Source organism: Botrytis cinerea, chromosome 16 (genome assembly GCF_000143535.2).
Source record: "Botrytis cinerea B05.10 chromosome 16, complete sequence".
Taxonomy (NCBI): domain Eukaryota; kingdom Fungi; phylum Ascomycota; class Leotiomycetes; order Helotiales; family Sclerotiniaceae; genus Botrytis; species Botrytis cinerea.
Genome location: NC_037325.1, coordinates 1285812 through 1309954, shown reverse-complemented (window position 1 = coordinate 1309954; position 24143 = coordinate 1285812). Strand labels below are relative to the sequence as shown.

Below are 24143 nucleotides of genomic sequence, written 5' to 3'. Positions count from 1 at the left end.
GTTCTATAATTAGCATGTGAAAGCTTCTACGATGTACAGACTCTCTACGCGGACTATTGGATAGATATCTGGTATGTGGTGCAATTGATGGAACTCGAACAAAAGTCATTTCAATGAGCTCCTTCCTGGAAACCATGAAATAAAATACTCGTCTGCAATATCTTCAAAATCATATCATTTTGCAACTTCGTCCATCAGACACCCAAAATGTCCGTTTGAAGGTTTAATAAGGTAAAGGTCATCCTCCAGTCTCGACGGCTACTTGCGGTCAAATTTTGCCACGAATTTTGTCTTATCGCTTATCCAGGCCAAAGACCCCTCCCCTTCACTAGCACTCAAAGGTAACTCAATGAAGAATTTCATTGTCAAGCTTTTAATCAAATATTTTAAAGCAAATTCTCCTTCCACATTGCGACATCAATCACCAATACTAAAGAAGACAGTCATTTACTTCTTTTCTTTCATCACCATCGTTCCCTCTTTCTCATTCATCCTCTTCCCTTGTGAAAGCACCTTCAAATCGTCGAGTTTCAGCTCAAACATCTAGAACTGTCATCAACATGGCATCCATTACTAGTCCTGCGCGGGCTCCAGTCCTTGCAATGAGTGCTTCTGAGTTGATTGGAAACACTCCTTTGGTACGATTAAACAAGATCCCACAGAGCTTGGGTATCGAAGCCGAAGTCTATGCCAAGGTCGAACTCTTCAATGCTGGCGGAAGTATCAAGGATCGCATTGCCCTCCGTATGATTGAGGAGGCGGAAAAGTCTGGAAGAATAAAGCCTGGAGATACTCTCATTGAGCCGACCAGTGGAAACACGTAAGTTGTTCCATACCACTTTGGCATATATTCTAATCACTCTCTAGTGGTATTGGTCTTGCTCTTGTTGGGGCTATCAAAGGTTACAAGACAATCATTACTCTTCCCGAAAAGATGTCACCCGAAAAGGTTGCTGTTCTTCGTGCACTTGGAGCCACCATCATTCGTACTCCAACCCAAGCAGCTTGGGATGCTCCCGAGTCCCACATCGGAGTAGCAAGACGATTGTTGAAAGAGATTCCAAACTCTCACATCCTCGATCAATATGCCAACGAGAACAACCCCAACGCACACGAATTCGGAACTGCAGAGGAAATATGGGAGCAGACTGGTGGTAAGATTACTGCTGTTGTCGCAGGAGCTGGTACAGGTGGAACCATTACTGGATTATCCAAAGGCTTAAAGAAACACAACAAGGATGTCAAAATCATTGCAGCAGATCCTCACGGATCCATACTTGCAGTTCCAGAAAGTCTGAATCAAGAACATGCCAACGAATCATACAAGGTTGAGGGAATTGGTTACGATTTCATCCCTGATGTTTTGGATAGAGATTCTGTCGATGTGTGGTACAAGACAGATGATCGTGAATCATTCGCCTACGCACGTAGATTGATTGCCGAAGAAGGACTTTTGGTGGGAGGTAGCAGTGGCAGTGCTATTGCAGCTATGGTAAAGGGAGTCCGTGATTTGGGACTTGGTAAAGGCGATACCGTGGTCGTCATCCTACCAGATAGTATCAGAAGTTATCTCAGCAAATTTGCCGATGACGACTGGTTGGCCGCCAACGACCTCCTTCCTCCTACCCCAGAGTCCTCCTTGCCAGCATCCCCAGTCGTCGAAGCTCAATCCAAGAAAGATCCATACTCTGGAGCCACTCTTCGATCCCTCCGCCTCAAACCAGTCACATCTGTCCTCGCCAACTCCCCTTGTTCTGAAGCCGTCGAGACCATGCGTGAAAAGGGCTTTGATCAACTTCCCGTCCTCGCTCCAAAAGGTGACAGACTCGTCGGTCTTGTCACCCTTGGAAATCTACTCAGTTGGATTAGTCGCGGTCGCGCAACCGGAAAAAGCCCAGTTTCAGATGTCATGTTCGATTTCTCCCACATCCCTGAAGTTATCACCGACCCCAAGGATATCAGTCATCTTTCTTCGCCTCCTAAGAGCAATGGTATCGAAACGACAAAGGATGGCAAGAAGCAAACCACCCCAAAGCGTAAATTCGTAGAGATCACACTCGATACTCCTATTTCCGCCTTGAGTAAATTTTTCGAATGGAACAGTGCCGCGATTGTTACTGAGAAGGGAAGTGAGACTGATGGGTTGTCAAAACCAGTAGCAGTTGTCACAAAGGTTGACTTGCTGAGCTGGATGGTCAAGCAAACGAAGGTTTAAGGGACCAAGTGCATCGTGTCGGGGTTGGAAATGGCGTTTTGGAGCAGTGTTGCATGCACTGTGATGGTGTTTTTGGGTTTCAACACCTATTGGGATGGTACCGAGCTCCTGCATTTACGGTGGGTCATTGGAGAAATGAGCATTAAAAATAAAAGACATAGATGTAGTAGTTAGTAAATGTAGAGCTTCCTAAGAAAAGATACCCGCTTCATCAGCAAACATTTACCCTCCACACCATGCAGTCGTGAAATGATCACCGTTCACATGTGAGAGTGATTGAGAAGCTATTGAAACGTTGTCGCTTGCTTAGTCATACAATTTACAATTCGTTCATGTCTGACAGCTTTAAAGTCCTAGGCACACGCGAACGAACGAGCTTATCTATAAGCCTAAAAAGCCAGACGACTCTTGACCAAACCTTGTAAGTATTATGGCTGATCTGGTTTGGTCTGAATATATGCCATAGTAGATGAAAATTGATCTCCGCCCACCCTCAACATGCATCATTTTTTTTTTGAAAAAACTAGACGCGTGTAAGCACCCTCAACGCCATGCATCCATCCAATCTACCACCCCAGATTGGAGATTTAAAACGGCTCAAATACCCACCCCTGTTTCATGCCTGTCTATTCTTGGTCCGTTGATCCAATCGTGTATGTAGGCATTGTAATGTAATGTAAGAATCCATTCCCCTTCCCATTCCCTTCCATACCCCGTTTTCCCAGAATCTACGTGATCAAACGTCTTCAAACTCCATATCCTCTTCGCTTTCCTCTTCATCTTTTATAACCGGTGCTGCTGGAACTGGCTCTTCAATTCTAACTCTCTTCAATGGTCTATCCTCATTTGGTGTATTAGGTCCTGTTACCGGACTTCCTCCACCTGTGCTCGTTCCACTTGCTGAAACACTTTCATTTCGTGAATGCTTTAGAACACCGCTAATACCACTACCACTCGTTACACTGGGCTTAGTTTCTGTACCTCCAACCGAGCTAGCTGGGGTGGCGGCACCAGATGTGGTGCCATTTGGAATGACGTCTTCGAAACCTTCTTCTTCTTCGTCGTCTGTTTCGTATTCTTCGTCTGCTTCTTGTTCAAGTTCTTTAGCTTGTGCAGCCTTGAGTTGCGCAAAATAATCATCAATTTCAGTCCCTTCACCACTACCTTCGGTGTCAGGTTTGATATCCTTCTTATTGGTGTCAACTGCAGGGCCAACAGAGGCCGTAGGTTGATTGGCAAACTTGACTTGCTCTCCAGTGATAGTACTGTGAGTGAAATGCTGAGGTAACGCGTTCTGAGCAGCCGTCTTCTCTTTGCGAGCTTGTTCAGCAGCGATATCTGCAGCTGTAGGTCCTTCTCCATTCGTCAACGTAACTGAGATAGACGTTGGTCCAGTATTATCCAAACCACGAACAGCAGTTGGTCGCTCGGAGGAAAGAGCGACGGGCGCAGTTTCACTGCCGGGATTAGCTTCATCTCGAACCACCTTACGAGCTGTTGAGAGAGCTTGTTCGAAGGTATTCGCAGGGATGACCACCTGATCGATTTTTGGGAGTAAGTCGGTGATGAATTTGAACTGTGCATTGAGTTTCGATGACTGTTCGTGTCCCCCGCGGTTGTTGTCAGGATCGTGTACCAGAAGGTAGTCGCATTTATGACATAAGAAGCCTTCATAATTTCTCTTGTCCAAGACCTCGAACATGGTCCATTCCGATTTGCATCGAGGGCAAAAATATTCCTTTCTCTCGTCATCTGGCACAGTGTTTCCTTGAACGGCCTTGTCTATCTGGAAGACTCTCCATTTGATCGCATCGATTGTTGCACGATAATCGATAAAATAGTAGGTTCGATTAATTGGTCGTTGTTGGCCTTCTTTGATCTCTGGGCGGGAATGCCTACACAATCCACTTAGCAAAAGCCAAAATGCAGAATAGACTATCTGCCATACACTGCAAGAAATCGATCCTCCTTCAATTTTCCACAGAGTTTATGAAGCTCCTTTGTGTTTATGCTCATCAGATATGCTAAATCATCATCGCGCAACCTATAAAATGTCAATTTTCCTTTCCCGAACTCCCAAGATCGCTCATAGCAATACATACGCGGAGTGAATGACGAGCGCATCGATCACAAGGATATGTTTTGTGTCGTAGAACGAGCGCATACAAGAGCGCACCAACATCTGGGCGAGATCCATATCTGCGAATGGATAATCAAAAATTTGGGAATGGAAGACAAAATCTAGGTCTGGTGTTGGGGAAACAGGGATCCAGGACTTTGAGTGTCTCCAAGAGTCCCGAGCTGAGGTAGAATATGTATTTGAAAGATGGACTTTGCAAAGGCGTTAGGAGAGAATCGAAAAAAGACAAAGAGATATTTTAATAAACGGTGTCCAGGATGCCCATGATCGTCCTGTATCCTCAAGACAATAAAGTCGAAGACATAAACAAGACGAGTTGATTCCCTTTGTATCTGCTGTTGAGAGTGTGTGGGAGGGTGGCTGTATGGCTCACAATGGCAGGGAGTTGGTTGAATAAAAATTTGATACGATTGTTGATGGCAGGAGATAAAGTGAATGAATGAATATTGGGTGCTTCAATTGGCAAGGCTGAGTGAGATGAGGTATAGGTGCAGTAGTGTGTCCATGTTAATTATGTAAGCCACCAATAAAGCACATCGAGTTGCAGGGTTAATTGTGTGAAAGTCGACAGTTATTGGTCGAAGCTCGGACCAAGAAGCTAAAAATTATTGGGAGAAATATTCATGGGCCATATCACATTGGTAGTTTATCAGGTTGTTTTATTTTTCAGCTTCACGTACGCGATCTATGCGCATTTTGCAATTGTTGAAAAATTCATTCGCACGTCTCGCCGAAGTTCGGGTAACCACGTCAATTATGGAGGCGAACGCACAATCCGGAGGTCACCGCGGTGGAGGAGGACGAGGGCGGGGGCGGGGAGGTTTTGGCAGAGGCGGCAGAGGAAATTCCAGAGGTGGCTCCAGAGGTGGTAGAAAGCCAGAGATGGGTCGCAAGGAATATAAGTCAGTCGAGATCTTGAACCTCCCAATTCATCTTGTCTAACATTATTTAGTCGGCAAGGACCAAAGAGAGATCGAAATGACGACGACCAAGCATCGAAACGCAGAAAGACGGTACACAATGGAGAATCGGAGCCAACAGCGTTTAGTACGGAATTCTCCAAGGAAGAAATCGAAAGCGAAGTACGAAAACCAAAACACAAAGTCGCCGTCATGATTGGCTATGCAGGAACAGGATACAAAGGCTTGCAAATTAATACCAAGGAGAAGACGATTGAGGGTGACATGTTCAAGGCTTTTGTTGCTGCCGGTGCGATTTCGAAAGCTAACGCAAATGATCCCAAAAAGTCAGCTTTGATTCGATGCGCGCGAACTGATAAGGGCGTTCACGCAGCTGGCAACGTTCTCTCCTTGAAACTCATCATCGAAGACCCAAAAGTTGTTGAAAACATCAATTCACATTTACCAGATCAAATTCGAGTCTGGGGTATCGAAAGAACTACTGGATCTTTCAATTGCTACCAAATGTGCGACTCGAGATGGTACGAATACTTAATCCCAACCTACTCATTCATCCCACCTCATCCTAAGAGTTTTCTTGGAAAGGAGTTGCTTCAGGCCGCTGAAAAAGAAGGTGTTTTGGAGAACTATAATAAACTTCAAGAAGATGCTGTATCGTTTTGGGCCGATGCCGAGAAGGAATTTGTACAACCCATTCTCGATAATTTGGATCCCCAATTAGCAGCGGATGTTATGGAAGCTATTCATGCTGCTGAGGAGTCCAATGAGCCAATCGGAAAGAACATCAAGAAGAATAAAGCAGAAGCTAAGGAAGACTCTGAAATCAAGGAAGAAGTCAATGAACAGGCTCAAGGAGAACCTGCAATAAAGACTGAAGGGGAAACCGGTGACGGATCAGTACTTGAAGAGCCTACAGCAGTCGAAGTTGCAGCAGAGGTGAAGACGGATTCAGAAGCTATGCAAGGAGTCCAAGCTACCGAAGCACCAGAAGTAAAGGATGATACTAATCAAAACGAAGAAGTTAAGCTAGAAACAGATGGTGCTCAAGAAATTTCGAAATCGATTCTTACACCTCTGGAGAAGGCTGTCAAAGAAGTAAAAGCAGCTTACATTAAGGCCAAGAAAGCATATCGCATACATGAATCTCGTAGAGAACGAGTACAAGAAGCTCTCAACCAATACGTCGGCACTTATAATTTTCACAACTATACCATCCTCAAAAGCTTTAAAGATGCCTCTTCTAAACGACACATTAAATCTTTCAAGATTGGAACACAACCTATTATCATTCATGATACAGAATGGCTTTCACTGAAAGTTCATGGTCAATCATTCATGATGCATCAAATCCGAAAAATGGTAGCCATGGCAGCATTAGTGGTACGATGTGCTTCGCCAATGGAGCTCATCAAGGAAACTTATACTGCTGCTAAGATTAGTATACCAAAAGCCCCAAGTTTAGGTTTACTATTAGAAGCCCCGGTTTTTCACAATTATAACGAGAAAATTGCGAAGGATTTCGACAGGGAGAAGTTAGACTTTGAGAAGTATAGAGAGAAGATGGATGAGTTCAAGCAGAGAGAGATCTATGATAGAATTTTCAGAGTGGAGAATGCTGAAAATCAGTAAGTCTATCATCCTTCGAAATGTGAAGAGCAAACTAACAAAGTGATAGATTTCATACATTTTTTCATCATTTAGATCATCATCGAAGCGATTACTTCTTATGGCTAACAGCGTCAGGCATTTCTGCTGGAAGACAACGTGGTGCAGATAAGGATGTTCTAGATGCCAGTGATGATGAGGCTGATGTCAATGGCGAGGAAGGTTGATTGCTATCTGGATTTTGGAAAAGATAGATAAAAAATTGCAGAGGGGACCTCTTAAAACACAAAAGCTACAGGCATTGAGTGCAGGTCTCAATACAGGCGGCGTGAAGTAGGTTGTACAACAGAAAGACAGAACAAGAGAATTCTAGCTAGATTGCAGAATCTGGAATTGTCCATAGATCACAACACGATACAAAAAGCAAACTTGACTTGCTCTTACAGATAACGACTCTTGGTTCCACTCGTTTCATTTCAGCTCCTTTCTTAATTCATGTAATTACATCATCCTTTTCTTCATTCATTATGCCGCTCTGGACCTTGTATCTCCCCTCTCAAAATCGCTCCAACAACCCAATTCTCAATCATTATTTATCTTGCAACCGGGCTTCCTCATACAATCAGAACCAGTCACTTCATACTGTCTCTTTACTTTGTAATATCAGGAGTTGTCCTACCGTCCCACCCATTCTATATCAAAACACAAAGAACGAAGCTCTGTATTGATCTCCATAATGGCTTGCAATCTGTCTCACCAGATCAGCCTGCGATTTCCACACATCACATCCTATTACCTCTTCTCATACGTATCCATATCGCCCGATGGTCTCAAGTCCTTCTGATAAACAACTGTTCGAACTTATCCTGACACTAAATCATTGAGATCCAATATCAGCATTCCTCTCTTTCCAGGCGCAGACCCCAATACTCATCGATTCTCCTCTCAAAGACAGATGATCTTAAAAAGAATCGAAAAGAAGAAAAGCAAAAAGAACTTACATTCCTCCCACACCAAACCTTCCTCGGTAACTTCACAACCCGTCTCATCACCACGTATTCTCCCTCTCTATCCTCTTTCCTTTCCACATCCATCTCTGACACCTGTTTTTTCTTCACAACTTCAATTTCCATCCCGTCCAAATTCTGACTCGGATTCACACTCACATTACACCCCGCTCTTCCATCCACATCCACATTTATATTTACATTCGCATTCGCATTCGCACTTGCAAACCGACTCGTCGATCTCCGTTTCGTCGGATAATCTCTTCTTTTCGGCTGTGGATTTAAGATCTTGCTCGCTTTCTTGCGCAGCTTATGAGGAATTTCTTTACCATCATCTCTCGAGGAAGTCGACGAGGAGATAGAAGACAGAGGCGAAATTTGCGCATCTTTTTTCGTTTCCTTGCGCACCGGATCGTAGACCAGAAAGTGCACGATGATTTTCCGTACTCCGCGCGGAATCACCATGATTTGCATTCGAGTTCCTGAGAGGAGCGGAGGATTGTTTTCGGCGGTCTCGATAAAGCCTTTGCGGAGGATTTGGGGCGGGAGAAGCGTGCTGCGGGGGAGATAGTGGAAGGCTGGTGGGGAGAGGGTGTAGAGGACTTCGAGGGGGTCGTTGGGGTTGTTTTTGTAGGTGTAGATGGAGGGTGGGAGACGGTGGGTGGATAGACGGTTGGGGGTTGTAGCGAATTGTTGGGTTGGGTTGTGGGAAGATTTTAGAGATGGAGAGGTGAGATGGAGGGAGAGGGAGAATTTGATGAGAAGCGCGTGGAGGTTTGCATGTAGTGTTACGAGGTCGGAATGGGCGGAGGCGTTGGCTGCCATTTTTGTAGTTGGAGTTTCGTTGAGTGTATCTGTGGTATGGCTGTGATATTCCTGGAGTTTGTAAGATCTTGGATAGATCGTTGGGTCTGGTCCGTTTGATATGAAAACTTGCAATCAGTGCCACTTGCTCTGCGACATCGATGCTGAAAATAAAGTAGGTAGGTGGATGTGTTTGCGTTGCTCGCTGTTCGTTGTTTGTTCCACACAAATGGCTTGGAATACTAGAGTTCGATCTCCTTGGAGGTATTTGATTAAGGCTTCTGTGTGTGTAGGTAGGTAGGACTGTTTCTGAAATCAAGCTCTTTTCAATTTATATTGAAAGTAAAAGAAACCCCCGACAAAAATTACCAGCAGGAGGTTATTGAAAGGTGAATGGAATCACAAGCTAAAGAATTGGAAGATTTTCGTCGTGATATTCTGAGAACCTCGAGATGATTTCTCCATCTAGCAAATTTGCTTACTTGTTGTATCTGATTTCCTACAACAATTGTAACCTTCAAGGTTGAGTCATAATGGAATATACTAAATCCATATGTACCGATCTATTCACTCCACTTCGGTTATGCCTTGTACACCAGTATTCAACGCGCGCTATTTCTCATTCACTCTTCTCTCCGCATCTTCATCTAATGGTCCTCCCATAACTCCAAATATTCAACCCTACTTTCGAGCCTTTTTCCACCGGTAGACCAGCGTGCCATGTTTCATCATAGCCCCTCCCGTTGTTGTCAGTATTTTCCCAGAATACGGCATTTCCCTTGATTGGTTTGAATGTCACCCCTTCTACTGTTACATTTTCTCCAGTTCTTGGATCCAATGCTTCCGTAGTTTCCAGGAAGTCCTCCCACCTTCCTCCTTTTGGTCCCACGATACGTGGGAATTCCGTTCCTCCACCTTCGATATCAGAGGATACGTCGACATAGACCATGAAAGTACTAAATCGGTCTATGCCACGTTTACCTCCGCTCCAATCGCTATTTCCTAGTTATTAGCCCGCGTGTTCATGCTATCTTTCTTTCAAGATCCGTGCTGATAGAAAATAGACAGAAGCCTTCGTCAATCCCCCAAAACTTACAAATGCATCCCATAATGTCCTCCAACCCCATACCTCTGCGTCCTCAACTTCTCAATCCCCATCTCGCCCCTCCACCCCTGAAATGCCCTCGCTCTATGCTCAATACACCTGACCACCTCATCCCTCTCTAAAACCGCCACTTCAGAATTCCGAACTGAAGGATCAATGGTAACTTCCTGTCCGTGAGAAACAGTTGACGGTTCATAAAGCGGCTCACTATCTCATCAGTCTCTCTTGTTCATTTCATCAGAATAAATAACACACCTAACATCAACCAAATGTTTACTTTCATTCGCTTTCAAAAATCCGTCAATATATATCATGAGTGGTTCTCGACTAATGATATACGTCTTGTAACTATCCTCTGGGCAGAATAGGGGTTCATCACTTGCAATTAATGAAGAGTTCAAATCAAGAGGTTCATGAAGAGCAGATTGACGACCGTAGATTACTTGAGAAAGAGGCACCCATACTAGGACGTAAAGAGGTATCAATGCGAAAGCGTAAATAAGCATGTTGATGAAATGTGATGTTTAGGTACATGTCGGGTTTGGCGGGAGAAAGAAAAGGAGGTGAGGTTTGGGAGAAATTAGTGGGGAATCACGTGCATGGTACGTAATACTTGGGAGCTGAAGATAGACTAGGACAGTTTATATTCGACAGTATTTTGTGTTACAGTTGGATATTGGTTTTCTTGTATTGTTGAATCCGAATCAATCATTATGAAGAAGAGTTATGGGATTACAAACAATTGGCAATAAACAAGACAAATAACCTCAAGAAAGTTCTTGAGGCTGTCTATCATCTAGGACCCAGTACTATTCAAGGTCTGAACAACACAACGAGATTGTTTATGACTCGTGGAAGAAGCTCGCAAATATTCTAGAAATAATCCGTTCCATCAAAAAACAAACCATTCTTGAGGACCGATGCTTTTTCAAAAGCTGAAAGCTTGAATTAGTCTGCTAGTCCATCATCTCATCCAATTCTATCCCATTCCAATCCCTAAAGCTCATGCTTCATTCGCTAAAACATTACATCATCACCGTCTAAACTTCCCTCTTGTGAGCTATACAAAAATACCTTCGTAAACAATAATACTATCACCCACCACACCGAGTAATAAAGCTATCTAAACGTACTTATCCATTGATCTACAAATACTCAATTCACCGATCAAATCTAGTAACAAGAGAATCAAACATCTATCAAACCAAAATACCCGAATAGATTCTGCCAAGAAGCAAAACCAAAAGGGAACCAAGAAACTTCTAAAGGGGGAAAAAGAAAGCGGCGGAAGAACGGGTATGATATACACCATGTGCGGGTAGACGAAGTGAGAGACATCCTGGGTGGGAAGACCACAGGAGAAAAAGCTTTAAGCTGTCTGAGCCAGGACTGATAGAGCGATGCCGAGTGCGAAACAGGAGCGGAAACACTAAAAGACGATAAAATTGATTAATAGAGAGAAACCCGGGAAGCGAGTAATAGTAGGTATAGTATACTATGAAATCCAAGAAAAACAACTCTAATTCACTCTCCCCCTTCCCCCTTCCCCGCAACTAGCTATACCATCTATACAACAAAGATACTAGAACAATCAGCGAAGACTTCAGCAACGATAGAGATAGCGCTATTAAACCAAGAACAGAATCTACTACACGCGAGCGAGAAGCAAGAAGCGAGAAGACAGAAGACCGAAAGAGCTTTTCAGACGACAGATCTTTTTCTCCCTACAACAATAACAACAACAATAATAATAATAAGATAAGCGAGCCCGTTATATTGATAGCTAGCTATATATATATATATATATATATGAGATTTACACTCAAATACAACACCTCTCCCCTTTCCTCTAACCTCCCTCTCCTTCCTTCCAACGCCCCCAAGAAAAGTTTCAACATCAGTTTCAACATTATTTTGCCATCATCCTCAACACCTACCTACATTATAATATCAGATCATCCATTTCAAAGCTACACTGCGACTATTTAGCCAGCTTCTTTACCCACCTACAACTTACAAGTTCGTAAGGTTAATATATCAATTAATTAACTAACTAGTCTTTGAAGAAGAGTTTTTTTTTTCCCCCTCCCCCCCCCAACAAAGTGTGAGATGAGATCATTTTGAAGATTGAAGAGATGAGACAGTTAAAGTAAGTTAGCAGCAGATTCATGATAGATGATGTCATTTCATCCATGAATTTTGTCAAGATGAGATGAGATAAGATGGATGGATGAAAAAAATGACATCATGAAACGGTATGATATGGGGTATGGATGCGTATTCAAACTCTCCATCTCCATCCTCCCTTCCCCCTAAAAATTAAACAAATTCCTCCTATCCCCCCACCCTCTCCAAAAAAAACAAAAAAGAACATACAACAGTAGGGATTCGCTGGTGGTCACCCACCCAACTACTAATCTACCGATCTGAAGCTTGTGTATGGCAGAGCGGACGGGATGCCCAATTCTCTTCAGTCTATGGTCGTATGTGACAGACTCTGGGGGTTTAGAGAATATATTTGTCAGAGGATAGAGAGATAGAGATGGAAATAGAAATGGAAATGAAGATGAAAATAGAGATAAAGATAGAGTAGGATATTGTTGATATTGTGGATATTGTGGGTATTGTGGATATTTTTTTTTTTTTAAAAAAAAAATATAGAAATTTTAGAAAGAAAAAGAGCAACCCATACCCAGCATTCAATTAACTACCAACAAGAAAAGTGAAACATTCAATTATACACATAGCCTAGAGTATCAAAGTCTCCCTCCCAAACATCAAATTAGATTTCCCGATCGAACACTTTTCGACCGTTGAAAATTCTTGAGACAATGCAGGACCAAATACCTATGTGATTTCTCTTCATGCTACCTGCTCCATCCATTTTGCTATGCTGGTGCGTAATTTTCTGATTCATTCTTTAATTGCCTCCTAGGAATTCCAATGCCAAGTTGTTAAACTTCTCCGGGTCCTCCCAATAACACCAATGGCCGCCCCAATCAACTACTACACCCCGTGCCTTTCCTTCCTTGCTCTCTCCACCAGCTTCCAACCCCTCATTTATAAATTCCACAATCTTCATTACTCCCTCTGCAGGAAAGCATCCACTCCTACTACTACCTACCACCAAAACCTCCGTCTCACTCCCACTCTCGGGTCCAAAACAAGCACGAAGACTATCTCTCCAATCCTTCGCCGTATGATCCTCCATAAGTTTTCCCAACCATCTTCCATCCCCCTTAAGTGCCTCTCCTAAGAAAAAAGCCTCATCATCATCCATATCCTTCTGCGCCCGAAGTCCCACCTCCGCTTCGAGAGGTGCATATCGATATCCCAAACAAGCCGCAATAGTTCCATGATGTGCCATTTCCGGCGCCAACTCCAGCGTCTTCTGAAGCGAAGCAATTGCCCACGGACTATTCATACCGCGGTTACAAAACCGGCTATCCCAACCATCCAACGACGAATTTTGAAGAGGACTCTGATCCACAAACATCATTTTCCTAAACAAGCTGGTCCCAAAAAGCTCAGCATAACTCCATAAGATAGCACATCCGAGACTGCCGCCAATAGCAAGGAACTTCTTGTCTACTCGAGTGCCCTTTGGGCTGGCAGCCGATGAAGTGATAATATGCTGTGTGAGTTCATGCAAATCCATCGCGAGACGACTAACATGATATCCATGTTTTGGTTTCTGGCTATCTCCATGACCCCTCAGATCCGGTACAATAACACGGTATGCTTTCCGCAAGGCAGTTATATTCTTTTGCCAAACATCTTTCGAACCAGTAAATCCATGCAACTGTGTGATTTGTTAGTGACACGAGTAATTCCCAGCGAGAGTCTGATTGAAAATCTTTCCATGTTCAGAAACCACTCACAAGAATCAAGCATTCCAGTCCTTTCTCATTCTGCGAATCCGTATCGCTATACGCAATAGACACACCATCATTCGTTATAAATTTCGACGTCATTTTTCCGCCTCTTCCCTTTTCAATCTCAATCTCAATCTCAATTTTTCCTTCCTATATAGATCTAACCTCTGAAAGCATCCAACATCCAACACACTTCAACAAATCGCAATACAGTTTTAACACAACACCACACTTAGATTATGATCTCGTTGAATAGGCGTCGTCGATTTAAAACTCCAAATTCGAGACGAAACTTGTCGAGATATAGACCCCACTACCACTATCTCGGTTACACATCGGGGCTTTTCGCTCGTTTTTGCACGTGATGGGTGAGAGGAGGGAATTTGATAGAGAACCTTTCATACCCGAATGAATGAGTGAATGAACTATTGGTTGTATGGGATGAAACAGCCTGAAGAGCCATAAAACTGTATGAGATTCGAGATTCGAGATTCGAAAGATGAGATGTCATACAATTCGCCAAAGTTCAAATGGAATATCAAGTCCCCATAAATCATATCGCATGGTTTCATTTCACGAGATTCAAGTCATAGTTAGACATTAAAATGATTTGTTAAAGGTGTGTATTTAATTTTTAACTAAAGCGATGTAGAGCTATTGCAGGCTCTAATCTAATCCCCAAGTATTTACCCATTCCATTCCATTTCATACCATTCCGTCCTTTTTTCATACCCATAATGCATTATGCATGTAAATTGACCCGCCCATTTTTAGATTCCATGATTAACTCCTTCACAATTTCCTTGCTAGCTGTCTGTGATGCTCGCGCGCGTATGCCGAATGCCCATACCAATTCCAATGTTCCTGTTTGATAATAATCCTATATCTACAACGATAATGTAATGCTCGCAATGCTTGGAGACTCAAATATCTATAACAAACTCAAATAACGTATACTATGTGCTCCTCTCGAGCGTTGCTTCTTTTTCTCTCATCTCGGTTTAAACACCAGGTGTGAATGGTGTAACCAGATCAATACTTCTAGGTCGATGTACATAGCCACCTGGACCACTTCGAGGTGGCAAAGGACGATCCATACCCATACCACCGGTGTTGGTGAATGTTTGACTAGCCCCGAAAGAATATAAATCTTCTCGGCTTCGACGAGCGGAATGGCTGGCGCCACTGTTGGAGTATGAGTTGCCGGGTGTGACGAGGGGTGTAGGTGTTGTGGTTTTGGTTGTGAATGGCATGTAGTTCCAGACTTGAGAAGAAGTCCTCGAGAGTGTAGTAGTTGGTGGAGATTCTGGTTCGTGTGGTTGATGTGTTCGGGGAAGCGCTGTGGCTAACTCTCTTAAGCTCTCCAAGGCGCTCGATGAATGTGTATTGGCTTGGGATGAAGTATAGAAGTGGGATGCTGGGAGGGATGAGGAGGGGACGTGGTATGAGACGGAGTAATCGGTTGGGTATGGTGATGAGTTGAAGTATGATCGAGGTCTAGATTGTGTAGGGGAGAGTCGCGGCACAATGTCTCGAGGTTCTTCCGGAGAGTATAGAGTTGCACTTGACAAGAATGGAGTCAACGGTGGAGAGTTTGGTGCAGTTGCATATGGGTTTGATCGAGAAGTGTATGTTGGTGCTTGATCATGAACACGACATCTATGAAACTTGTTAGTGATTTGTTCTGTGTAAAATGTGTAGATTAGGATACTCACTGCTCAGAGCAATAGAGAAAGGTATTGTTGGGAGGTGTAAATTGCTTTTCGCAGGTCATACTGTGATAATTTGTCAGTCTCGGTTCAGCCACCATTATGCACCCCGCCTTTTCCCAATCCTAGGCGTCGTCATCATCTGACGATCGAGTTGAACTTACCAGAACTGTGGAAAGCTCTCCCCGTTATCTTTCTCCGCGTGTTGACTTTCCCTCTCCTTGCTTCTGGCAGCCTTGGTAATGACTTGGGGTGTAGTCCTTCGGTGTAAAGTGGTAGGTCGACTAGTTCTCTTTTCCGCTACTACCGCGAATTCCTTTCCCGACTTTCTGCGTACGTGATGGGATTTCTTGTCTGTGGTTTTTTCGGAGCTCGTTCGTGGAGATAGAGCAAGTGAAGGAGCAGTGTGTGTTCGGGAAGCGGATGGTCTTGTTGAGTGTGCCATTTTGGCAGTTCGGAAGACGGGTTCTTCCTTTGGATATAGGATATCAGAGAGAAGGGAATCGTCGAAGACGTTCGATACGAATTGTTGGTTGTGTGTGAAGGTAAAATATATCTGGGTATCTTATATGTCGTATGTCGTATGTCGTAGATAAGTTCTCCGGACGGGTTCTTCCCTGGTTGGCCTGGGTCTTGTGAATGTTTCTCGTGATGGTGAATTGGAACGGTCCAGGTGAGGAAGATCAAATGGACGAGATCCAGGATGATGTGATGAGATGATCAGAATCAAGATCAAATGCAAATCAAAATCAAATCAAGGATGGGATTTCTTTTTATATAATCTCGATTGGCGATTGGAAAGATTCTGGCGTTGTGACTCTATGAACGGTCTTTTTATTGTAATAGTGGGTGGGACTAGGGAGATAGATAGATACTAGGGAGATAGATAGTGCTAGTCGTATGTATTTGAATCCGTGCTGATAAGAGACTGATATTTCTACCGATATGACTCCCGAGGGAAATTAATGGGCGAAAGCGGAAGAGTGGGATGGCTGGATGGATGGAGGTGAGCGAAATGGACGAAATGCTGCGATGCGGAAACGAGACACAAGACGGTCGATGTGTTGGGCAAAGTGAATTGACCAATATCTTGACAGTGCAGTATGTTGGTGCTGGTGGGGGGAATGGGGGTTGAGATATACGATTTATCAACTCGTTACTTTCCGTCCATGGAGTTTAAATGTGCGTTCGGAATCCGGATTTACGACGGCGAAAGAGAGAGTGAGAGAACTGTGTGAAATTGAAGACGGAGACGGGGGGCATTGTATATAAGCATCCGAGGGAAAGCATATAACGTTATACGATGTATATAATGATAATTGCGTGCTTCGTTCCAATTGTATCTTTGGCTGATACCCTCCGCTCCCCTCCCTCGTAAACGCTGGCCACCCAATAGGATTGTTGGCGTGCCTAGTGTGGACGCCTTTGGGAGACCCTTGAAAGGATTATATTGGCTGGTCTGTTGGGAAAAAAAAGAGAGAAGATCTTATCGATTAACTGAAGCGGGAAGTATTAATTGAATGCGGCACTGTGGGTGAGATCCATGTGCGGAGTGGTTGTAGCAAGAGGTACAACCTGGAAAGTCTTGGATGATCTTTGCGATCTCTTTGTTGAACCTCGAGAACTGGTCTCGGTAGTCAAAGAAAAAGGAAAAAAGGGGGAAGCGGGAGTGTCAAGACTATTGAATGAGGAGAAAAGGAAGAATCAGAAGACGAAATTGTGTCATCCGTCCTCCTTCGTGAGTAGGTACGGCGATAGATAGTTAAGGTTGCACGGGAACTTTTGCACGAGGAGATATTCTGTATTGTCTAACAATAGTACGGGATTGCTATGCACAGTATGGTTTGGGTTGCAATATGAGATGCTCCCATCAAAGTATGATATTTGTTGAGATGGCATAGACGGCATGGTATGGATGGTATGGTCCGGTCTGGTCTGGTCTAGCAATCGGTGATGACTTGATATGTCGAACTGGATCCTATCGAAACTGTGCTGGCCTGCCTGATGCTTGATGCTTTGTACACAGTATTACTCTAGCTTTCCATGCCCCTTTGCATCTCTATCCACAATCCGTACGGTACGCACAAACGTTTTGTTTCGAATCCCACTACCTTTTATTAGAGTTTTGTAGGGGTACGATGGATGCCCTTCTCTTCAAAAGGACTCCGTAGACACGTCTGGCTCTTCTTGACCGCTCAAGTGCAATGGAATGGCGTGGACCGTGGCTACTTCTAGTCTCGCTTCCGGAGGAACCGCTTAAGGTTGTCAACTTGGAAGTGTGGGATTCCGAGATTCCTGTGTTTGAGGATATGTATGATACCTACGTGTAGTGGATGTACGCTGATGTTGTAACTTTTATGCAAATTGTATTTTTCAACGTTGAAATGATACCATTTAGCTGTTGGATGGTGTGGTATTAGAAATTAGACAATGGGCATTTTGTATCAAGCACCTAGGTATCTATCTATCTAGGTTAGTCTACCAGGTGTTTCTTCTGTCAAGTATCTTTATTACATTGCATTACATTATATCAACTCTTCCCTGAATTGCATCATCAGGGTTTCCTTTCGTTAGCACAGAGTACGTACTCTTCAATTTCAAAGCCCCAATTCAACCCAACGCACAAGATCAATCAGTCATCTTAGCATCATCGGGGTCGTCACCAGCTAGTAAACACATTCATTCTATCTGTTCTGGCCCTTCTTGGTTCTTTGGCCATCTTGTGCATCATTACAACACATCACATCGGAGCTATAATAAGAACAATAGTGTTCGTATACCCAATGCACTTGCTCAAAGGCTGCGACGCTTTTCCTCATACTTGAATTTTCGCTCTTCTACTCGTGAGTAATCTTTTTTTCTAATGTTCCATCGTTCCATAAATGTGTCCGTTCACTAAGATCTGACTGGATAATCTTATAGATTTGAAGCCCGATTCTAGAATATCTCGTACCCGCTCCAGGATCCATCAAGACAAGTGACCCCCACTTGATGGAACTCTCGGATTTCCCAAAATGAATTTGCGGATTATCCAAGAAGGTCCTAGACTTCAAGGAGAGATAATCAATCGCTCCACTCAAAATGAAGGGACGGGGGTAGTTCCCCACTCCCTCAAGTCCGTCAAGTCCCTTCACATTGTCACAACACCACGGGTCCATGGTAGATCCAACCAAATGTTTTCAATCTGTCGGCCTCGACCGTTTGATCTCTTCCCATCCAATCCTTTCTCGATTTTTTGATACCAATCGAGTCGAAGAATGTATTCCCTCATAGGCTCTTTCGTAACTTGAAGCGTGTCATACGCACATGTTTCTGCGATGTACGATCTACGAGGCACCGATGTGAATCAAATGATGATGTAAACAGGAAAACTACTTCGTAAACGACTTCTCTCTCTCTCTCTCTCTCTCTCTCTCTCTTAATGCTCGTGAACCGAGACACCCTGAGAGTTCCATTGTTTACCGCCACTGCATATGCAACACTGTCTTGATTGCATGTGAGACCATACCATGATACCATCATCTTGTCTCAAACATACCCACTTCCATTCTTTTAACTTTTGACATGCCTCTTCCGGTGACTTTATCCAAAAAAAAAAAATTGACCTGGACTTGATCCGCCCCTCTCTCCCCCTTCCGCCCAAGGTTCCCCTCAATCTGTTCCACCCACATTCATTCATGAATCAGACCAAGCAAAAGTCAAAGGTTAAACAGCATGCAGGCACAACGATATGGCAAGCTGCAGCCACTTCCGTCATCCTTGGCCGATGCTTACAGAACCGTTGTCTGCGGTGTTGTCGAACTCTTTTTCTTCATTTTGGTCCTTCCAACTTGGTACCAAGATTGCCATAGCCGACTCAGCACCTTTCCATCCATCGTAGAAGTCCCCCTCCCCCCCATCAAAAGAGTATCCAAAATCTGTGATCGGACATCAAGAATCTTACAGCTTGCGTTTGCATTTACATCTGCATCTGCATTTGCATTTGCAGCGAAGAGAATTCCTTCTCCCGTCCATGGATTCTCATTCTTCACCAAATCCCTTCTATTGAGCCGTACCTATCTCCGCATCAGATGCGTATGTATCCATAAATCTCTCACGTTCCACGATATGGTCAAGGCATCGACGGTTTCTTTCTCCATCTCCAACATTGTGCGTCTCCATACTCGACAGATCCAAGGCTAGGCATAATTCTAACTCTATTCCAATTCCGTTTGTAATTCTAATTCTAGGCACAATTACTTATCATCTAGTCACAAGATTTACGTGGGGGGAGTCATCCCAGGACGGACTTACTCATGTCTTCCTTCCTCTTCTCAAACTAAATGACCACAATTTATCCGGATAATGCGTACAACGTATGAAGTATTCAATTCCATCCATCCTCGAGCCATCCTTTTTTGTCTGACCGATTAGAAAATAAATCTCTCACGGCTTATCAGAATATTGCTGGATGATCGCACATGCGTTTGGAAGTGTGCTACTCCCATTGGTCGTTGTATCCTGGTTTCAGAACTTTCATCGTGTCACTAATTGATCAAAGTTTCTGCTTTTAAATGAATTTATGGGGTTTTGATATTTAGAATGGAGATTGTTCTGCCGATACTACACGATTCTGGACATTCTAGATCTTCACATCCTGACTAGGTCTTCACGCAAATTCTTTTTTGGAAAAGAATTTCGTCTTACGAGTTACAACTTACGACAGACTCCCGTGGGCCGAATGAGTGGGCGATGATAACCTTGTATTCATTACATATACACGATCTTCATTTTCTACAACGAATGCTAAACCTCAACTCTCTTTCGATCTTCAAAGTTGAAGCTCTAATTGTGCAACATAGTCCCTGGTGAAACATACTACTCACCTGCATAAATGCACTCGTCGTCGGAATCAATGTATGCACTCAAAATTGTGGTTCAATTATCTGGGGCTGGCGTGAACAAGTGATCCCGCCATGATCTTCGTAATACATGCGTGTACAATACGGTAGTTACCATATTGTGGAGAAAGCGGGTGGGAAAAGAGGAAAGGAAGAAAATCTGAATCTGATGTGCACAACGTTAAAGGTTGGCTGTTTTGGCTTCTCGGCTTACTTCGAACGAATTGTGGGGGTTGGTTTGATCGATCCATAGGGCTGGATGAACAACTCAGCTCGTGAGTTTGTCTTACGTTACACAGATGGCCGAGAAGTTTATTTGGCATTTGCTTGGCCAGTATTCAGCTCCAATTGCCAAATGAAAGAATAGATGAAGAAGATAAGGGTTATCCCGATGTATGTGGATGGGTGTTTGCTCAACAGGTGAAATTGCTCTCAAATGTGATGAGTTATATTTGATAAGTGACGATGAGTTGGTAGTTCGGGTTGTTCACAGCATATGCGGATGAGTTGGTACCCCCATACTACGATGCACGACATTTGGCAATGGCTCGCACAAGGATGGTGCAATTTCGAATATCAAATGAAAGGATAGTCGTTCTGCAGCTTTAGTCAACCTGCTATTGCTATTGACTTTTATCATATTACTCACGAAGCTCCACACCCTTCGAATTATGAAATTTGAGAAGTTTGATAGCTAGGACTTGCTTCTCGGAGACACTATTCAAATATTGTTCAGTGACGGAGCTTTCAGATCCCGCCACCTCAGATTCGTTTTAGGTCCATCACAGTTCAACAGCCAAACGCAATAACACATGCGTCACGAAATACGGAGTGCATAATTCTCCGAATGGCAAGAAATCTATATATACCGGTAATCCACATCGAGACCCTCAACGATTCATCTGAACAATGACGAAACCAAGACGGTCTAGACCTCAATATACTCCACAAGGCTGAGTTACATTCGTCAATCTATTGAGATGCCAGGTTTCGGTAGTATTTCGAAATTAGAGATTGCAATCACGTGTTTTAGTATATAGACTAGACAACTGGCAATTGTGGCAGTGCAAGTCGAGATATATTAGAGGGAATATCCTGGGAGAAGAGGAGAAATACGAGGGATTATCGTGGGCGGAAACGAGAATACGATGACTGAGTATGGTGCATGATGATGAGACAATGATCTGGGTGTTGATGTTTGATGGACGGATAGGCACGGTGCTTCGATGGCCAGAACGTTGTTGTAGGGTTTGGGTGGGTGAATTTTCAGTATCAAGCTTGTTTCTTGTCGAAAGCCTGGGATGCTTGAAGTGGGAAGTTGCTTCACTCTCATAGAGGATATGTGGATTTGGTTGCAGACTTTCTAGTCTGAGGGTTGTGGAAAGGGCTCGGAATATGAGAAATTAGAGGTAGGTAGATGTAGATGGATTTTAGTGATTCATTGAGGATTTCATATCGATATGATAATATCTCTTTTCTTATTTACCTGAGAAAGATAGTTGGCAATTGTCCTCATTGAACTTGCACTCCTGTTCTTCTCGTCGTATTGTTATGATATCATCAATTCGGATTCTTAGTAGTAGAATCAACTCTCTTGGAACACTTTTCGTGCCGTATTCTTCAGCTGTATCAATGGTGTTCGCTGGTTAGATACTAATTATATCTATCTCGCTCGCGCTCTCTCTCTCTCTATCTATCTACTCACTCATTCGATGTAATAGATTTGGATTTGGATTTGGATTTGGATTTGGATTTGTGGTATTCACTTTTAATATATAGGAAATATATAATCTGATTATCTCATCTCAATATGATTTGTTGACTGTTGATTAGATATTGTATTGTTGTTTTATTTTATTGTATTTATCTGTCTATTTATCTGTCTATATATCTGTCTATTTGTTTACTCATTCATTCATTCATTCGATATACGGGCATTAGATTTGGATTTGGATTTGAAATCGAAATTGAAGTTAAAATTGAAATTAGAATCATTATATCCATTCTATTCACTTCCCTTCTGATATGAGTGTGGGTGTAAGTGTGAGTGTGAGTATGAATGTGAGTGTGATTACTAGGATGGAGTATATATATATATAGTATATATCCTCATCTTCTTTCTTGGCTCGAATGAGATTATATAATATATAACATGTGGGGGGGTTTGATCTGGAATGGGTGTTTGTTTTTGTTTTGTGTTTTTGTTTTTGTTTGTAGAGTGTATTAGGTGTTATGTTGTATGGTTGCTTTATATGATTGATGTGTAATATGTAGTGTGTATTGAGCGGTGTATATGTATATAAAAGGTATATATATACATATGTGTGTGTGTGTGTGTGTGTGTAGGAGGCGAGTTTAAATAGGAATAGAGAGGGAACTGGGAGAATAGAAAGGGGATTGGGAGGAAGTTGTAAGTAGTGTGTTTTTATAGGTGGGATGGTGATGATGATGTTGTTGTTGTGCGTCTATAGATTGGTTCAATGTTAAGTGTTAAGAGTTAATTATCTTTTTCTATGTATGTCGAAGAGTGTTGACCATTGAGTTTTTGGAGAGGGAGAGGGAAAATTTGTGAATGTAGATATGGATGTAGATAAAGTTAGTTTGATATCTTTGTTTGATTTACCTCAATCTAATTCAACCCAATCTAATCCAATTAATTCAATCAAGTAATTTTTATATATCTTGTATTTTATTTTGTAGTGATGGGTGTGAGGAGAGTGAGAATATAAATTTAGTTTTAGTTTTAATGTTTATTTTTTTTTTCTTTCTCACTTACTTTCTTTCTTGGTTGGTTGGTTGGTTATTTGATAGAGATGGGGATTTTTCTGTTGTTTGATTGAATTTGATTGAATTTGATTTGATTTGATTTGATTGTTATGTACATATGAAGGAAAGCGTGAAGTTAGAAATCAGGAGCGAGCGATGAGGAATGAGGAGATTGTCAGTGAGGCTGAGAGGAAAAGGGATAGAGGATAGATATCGATGTGAGTACTTGGTGGAGAATAAGATATGATATCATAGATGGGTGAGTGGATTAAGCTAGGATTAATATAATGTGCGAGGTATGTACAGAAAGATTATTGCGTTTTGGGTATGCGATTCTTAGAGGGAGAAGACGGGGGCGGAAGAAGGTATGATGGTATGGTGGTATAGATGCTGTGGCTGCTTAGTGGCGAGGACAAGAAAATGCGATGTGATGTGATGTGATATGAAAGGAGGAAGTCTTTGATCCAGCGCAATGCAATATACTATAGAACATGATAATTATGAACTCGAAGTGATTCTCTAATTATATTTCTTGATATTGAATAGTAAGCAAGTGAGTGTACGGGAGAACACCATGAGATGTAAAGCGAGAAAGGAAAAAAATTAACCGAAGCGAAAAAATGAGTTCGTGAGATTCAGAAAACTATGCGATGTGTGGAATACTTGTACTTTAAATTTCCTAGGTGTTTATAGAGAATGCATGTATGTAAAGGATATAGAGATAGAGAGAGTATTTAATTTGTCCAGTATGAGTATGTAGTTCAACATGTTGATCTGTGTGTTGATCTGTGTATAATGTTTTGGATACTAGGGATTCGCGGATTCTTGAATGGCATGGTATATTTTTCGAAGTTCGGTGGGTAGGGGAGTAACAAGGGGAGAAATGGAGTATTAGTGTTGATATTATATCATATATGTATGTATGACAGTGACATACATAGATACCATCAGTCTGGGATAAGAATCAATGAGAAGATGATGTAAGAAGATCATGATTCGCGAAAGAGAATTTGTAGATATTTTCGGTTGGGTTTGCTAGTTTTGAAGAGAGTAATTATGATAATCGAGTTAGGGGTACATAGTATGTGATGGCAAGATTTTTCAAGTTTGATATGGA

At 42.6% G+C, this 24143-nt stretch overlaps 7 protein-coding genes across 8 annotated transcripts; 2 read left to right on the top strand and 5 right to left on the bottom strand.

Annotated features, from left to right (window-relative positions):
* The first annotated feature begins 127 nt into the window (after positions 1–127).
* On the top strand, positions 128–2426 carry Bccys4. Its single transcript, XM_024698093.1, has 2 exons — positions 128–820; positions 868–2426. The coding sequence occupies exons 1-2, from the start codon at positions 561–563 to the stop codon at positions 2213–2215; spliced, it is 1608 nt and encodes a 535-aa protein (XP_024553910.1). The 5' UTR covers positions 128–560; the 3' UTR covers positions 2216–2426.
* An 85-nt stretch (positions 2427–2511) lies between these two features.
* Positions 2512–4812, bottom strand: Bctfa1. Its single transcript, XM_001550714.2, has 3 exons — positions 4318–4812; positions 4164–4259; positions 2512–4110 (listed from the first exon to the last, which is right to left on the bottom strand). Exons 1-3 carry the CDS (start codon positions 4410–4412, stop codon positions 2952–2954), a joined length of 1350 nt encoding a protein of 449 aa, XP_001550764.1. The 5' UTR covers positions 4413–4812; the 3' UTR covers positions 2512–2951.
* A 184-nt stretch (positions 4813–4996) lies between these two features.
* Positions 4997–7386, top strand: Bcpus1. Its single transcript, XM_001550715.2, has 3 exons — positions 4997–5257; positions 5308–6900; positions 6951–7386. Exons 1-3 carry the CDS (start codon positions 5112–5114, stop codon positions 7105–7107), a joined length of 1896 nt encoding a protein of 631 aa, XP_001550765.1. The 5' UTR covers positions 4997–5111; the 3' UTR covers positions 7108–7386.
* A 261-nt stretch (positions 7387–7647) lies between these two features.
* On the bottom strand, positions 7648–9048 carry BCIN_16g03470 (hypothetical protein). 2 transcript variants are annotated; one of them, XM_001550716.2, is made up of 2 exons: positions 7882–9048; positions 7648–7752 (listed from the first exon to the last, which is right to left on the bottom strand). In XM_001550716.2, the coding sequence occupies exons 1-2, from the start codon at positions 8710–8712 to the stop codon at positions 7711–7713; spliced, it is 873 nt and encodes a 290-aa protein (XP_001550766.2). In that variant the 5' UTR covers positions 8713–9048; the 3' UTR covers positions 7648–7710. The 2 variants fall into 2 exon arrangements, with proteins under 2 accessions (XP_001550766.2, XP_024553909.1); XM_024698092.1 differs by having other exon boundaries at positions 7648–9048.
* A 58-nt stretch (positions 9049–9106) lies between these two features.
* BCIN_16g03460 (hypothetical protein) lies at positions 9107–10333 on the bottom strand. The gene is made up of 3 exons (XM_001550717.2): positions 10052–10333; positions 9788–10003; positions 9107–9686 (listed from the first exon to the last, which is right to left on the bottom strand). The coding sequence occupies exons 1-3, from the start codon at positions 10300–10302 to the stop codon at positions 9335–9337; spliced, it is 819 nt and encodes a 272-aa protein (XP_001550767.2). The 5' UTR covers positions 10303–10333; the 3' UTR covers positions 9107–9334.
* Positions 10334–12414: 2081 nt separating this feature from the next.
* BCIN_16g03450 (hypothetical protein) lies at positions 12415–13948 on the bottom strand. Its single transcript, XM_001550718.2, has 2 exons — positions 13678–13948; positions 12415–13598 (listed from the first exon to the last, which is right to left on the bottom strand). Exons 1-2 carry the CDS (start codon positions 13768–13770, stop codon positions 12717–12719), a joined length of 975 nt encoding a protein of 324 aa, XP_001550768.1. The 5' UTR covers positions 13771–13948; the 3' UTR covers positions 12415–12716.
* A 334-nt stretch (positions 13949–14282) lies between these two features.
* BCIN_16g03440 (hypothetical protein) lies at positions 14283–16658 on the bottom strand. Its single transcript, XM_001550719.2, has 3 exons — positions 15545–16658; positions 15387–15446; positions 14283–15330 (listed from the first exon to the last, which is right to left on the bottom strand). Exons 1-3 carry the CDS (start codon positions 15823–15825, stop codon positions 14673–14675), a joined length of 999 nt encoding a protein of 332 aa, XP_001550769.1. The 5' UTR covers positions 15826–16658; the 3' UTR covers positions 14283–14672.
* Between the last annotated feature and the right edge of the window lie 7485 nt (positions 16659–24143).

What these genes read in the sequence shown, in the direction of transcription:
- Bccys4 (XM_024698093.1), top strand. Translation starts at nt 561, where the DNA reads ATGGCATCCATTACTAGTCCTGCGCGGGCTCCAGTCCTTGCAATGAGT. An exon ending in GAGCCGACCAGTGGAAACAC is followed by an intron (nt 821 to 867) that starts GTAAGTTGTTCC and finishes ATCACTCTCTAG; the next exon opens with TGGTATTGGTCTTGCTCTTG.
- Bctfa1 (XM_001550714.2), bottom strand. Translation starts at nt 4,412, where the DNA reads ATGGATCTCGCCCAGATGTTGGTGCGCTCTTGTATGCGCTCGTTCTAC. An exon ending in GCGCTCGTCATTCACTCCGC is followed by an intron (nt 4,260 to 4,317) that starts GTATGTATTGCT and finishes GACATTTTATAG; the next exon opens with GTTGCGCGATGATGATTTAG. An exon ending in GAGGATCGATTTCTTGCAGT is followed by an intron (nt 4,111 to 4,163) that starts GTATGGCAGATA and finishes TGGATTGTGTAG; the next exon opens with GCATTCCCGCCCAGAGATCA.
- Bcpus1 (XM_001550715.2), top strand. Translation starts at nt 5,112, where the DNA reads ATGGAGGCGAACGCACAATCCGGAGGTCACCGCGGTGGAGGAGGACGA. An exon ending in ATGGGTCGCAAGGAATATAA is followed by an intron (nt 5,258 to 5,307) that starts GTCAGTCGAGAT and finishes AACATTATTTAG; the next exon opens with TCGGCAAGGACCAAAGAGAG. An exon ending in GTGGAGAATGCTGAAAATCA is followed by an intron (nt 6,901 to 6,950) that starts GTAAGTCTATCA and finishes ACAAAGTGATAG; the next exon opens with ATTTCATACATTTTTTCATC.
- BCIN_16g03470 (XM_024698092.1), bottom strand. Translation starts at nt 8,712, where the DNA reads ATGGCAGCCAACGCCTCCGCCCATTCCGACCTCGTAACACTACATGCA.
- BCIN_16g03460 (XM_001550717.2), bottom strand. Translation starts at nt 10,302, where the DNA reads ATGCTTATTTACGCTTTCGCATTGATACCTCTTTACGTCCTAGTATGG. An exon ending in AAACATTTGGTTGATGTTAG is followed by an intron (nt 10,004 to 10,051) that starts GTGTGTTATTTA and finishes CTGATGAGATAG; the next exon opens with TGAGCCGCTTTATGAACCGT. An exon ending in GGACATTATGGGATGCATTT is followed by an intron (nt 9,687 to 9,787) that starts GTAAGTTTTGGG and finishes ACTAGGAAATAG; the next exon opens with CGATTGGAGCGGAGGTAAAC.
- BCIN_16g03450 (XM_001550718.2), bottom strand. Translation starts at nt 13,770, where the DNA reads ATGACGTCGAAATTTATAACGAATGATGGTGTGTCTATTGCGTATAGC. An exon ending in GACTGGAATGCTTGATTCTT is followed by an intron (nt 13,599 to 13,677) that starts GTGAGTGGTTTC and finishes CAAATCACACAG; the next exon opens with TTGCATGGATTTACTGGTTC.
- BCIN_16g03440 (XM_001550719.2), bottom strand. Translation starts at nt 15,825, where the DNA reads ATGGCACACTCAACAAGACCATCCGCTTCCCGAACACACACTGCTCCT. An exon ending in GAGAGCTTTCCACAGTTCTG is followed by an intron (nt 15,447 to 15,544) that starts GTAAGTTCAACT and finishes AAATTATCACAG; the next exon opens with TATGACCTGCGAAAAGCAAT. An exon ending in TTTCTCTATTGCTCTGAGCA is followed by an intron (nt 15,331 to 15,386) that starts GTGAGTATCCTA and finishes CAAGTTTCATAG; the next exon opens with ATGTCGTGTTCATGATCAAG.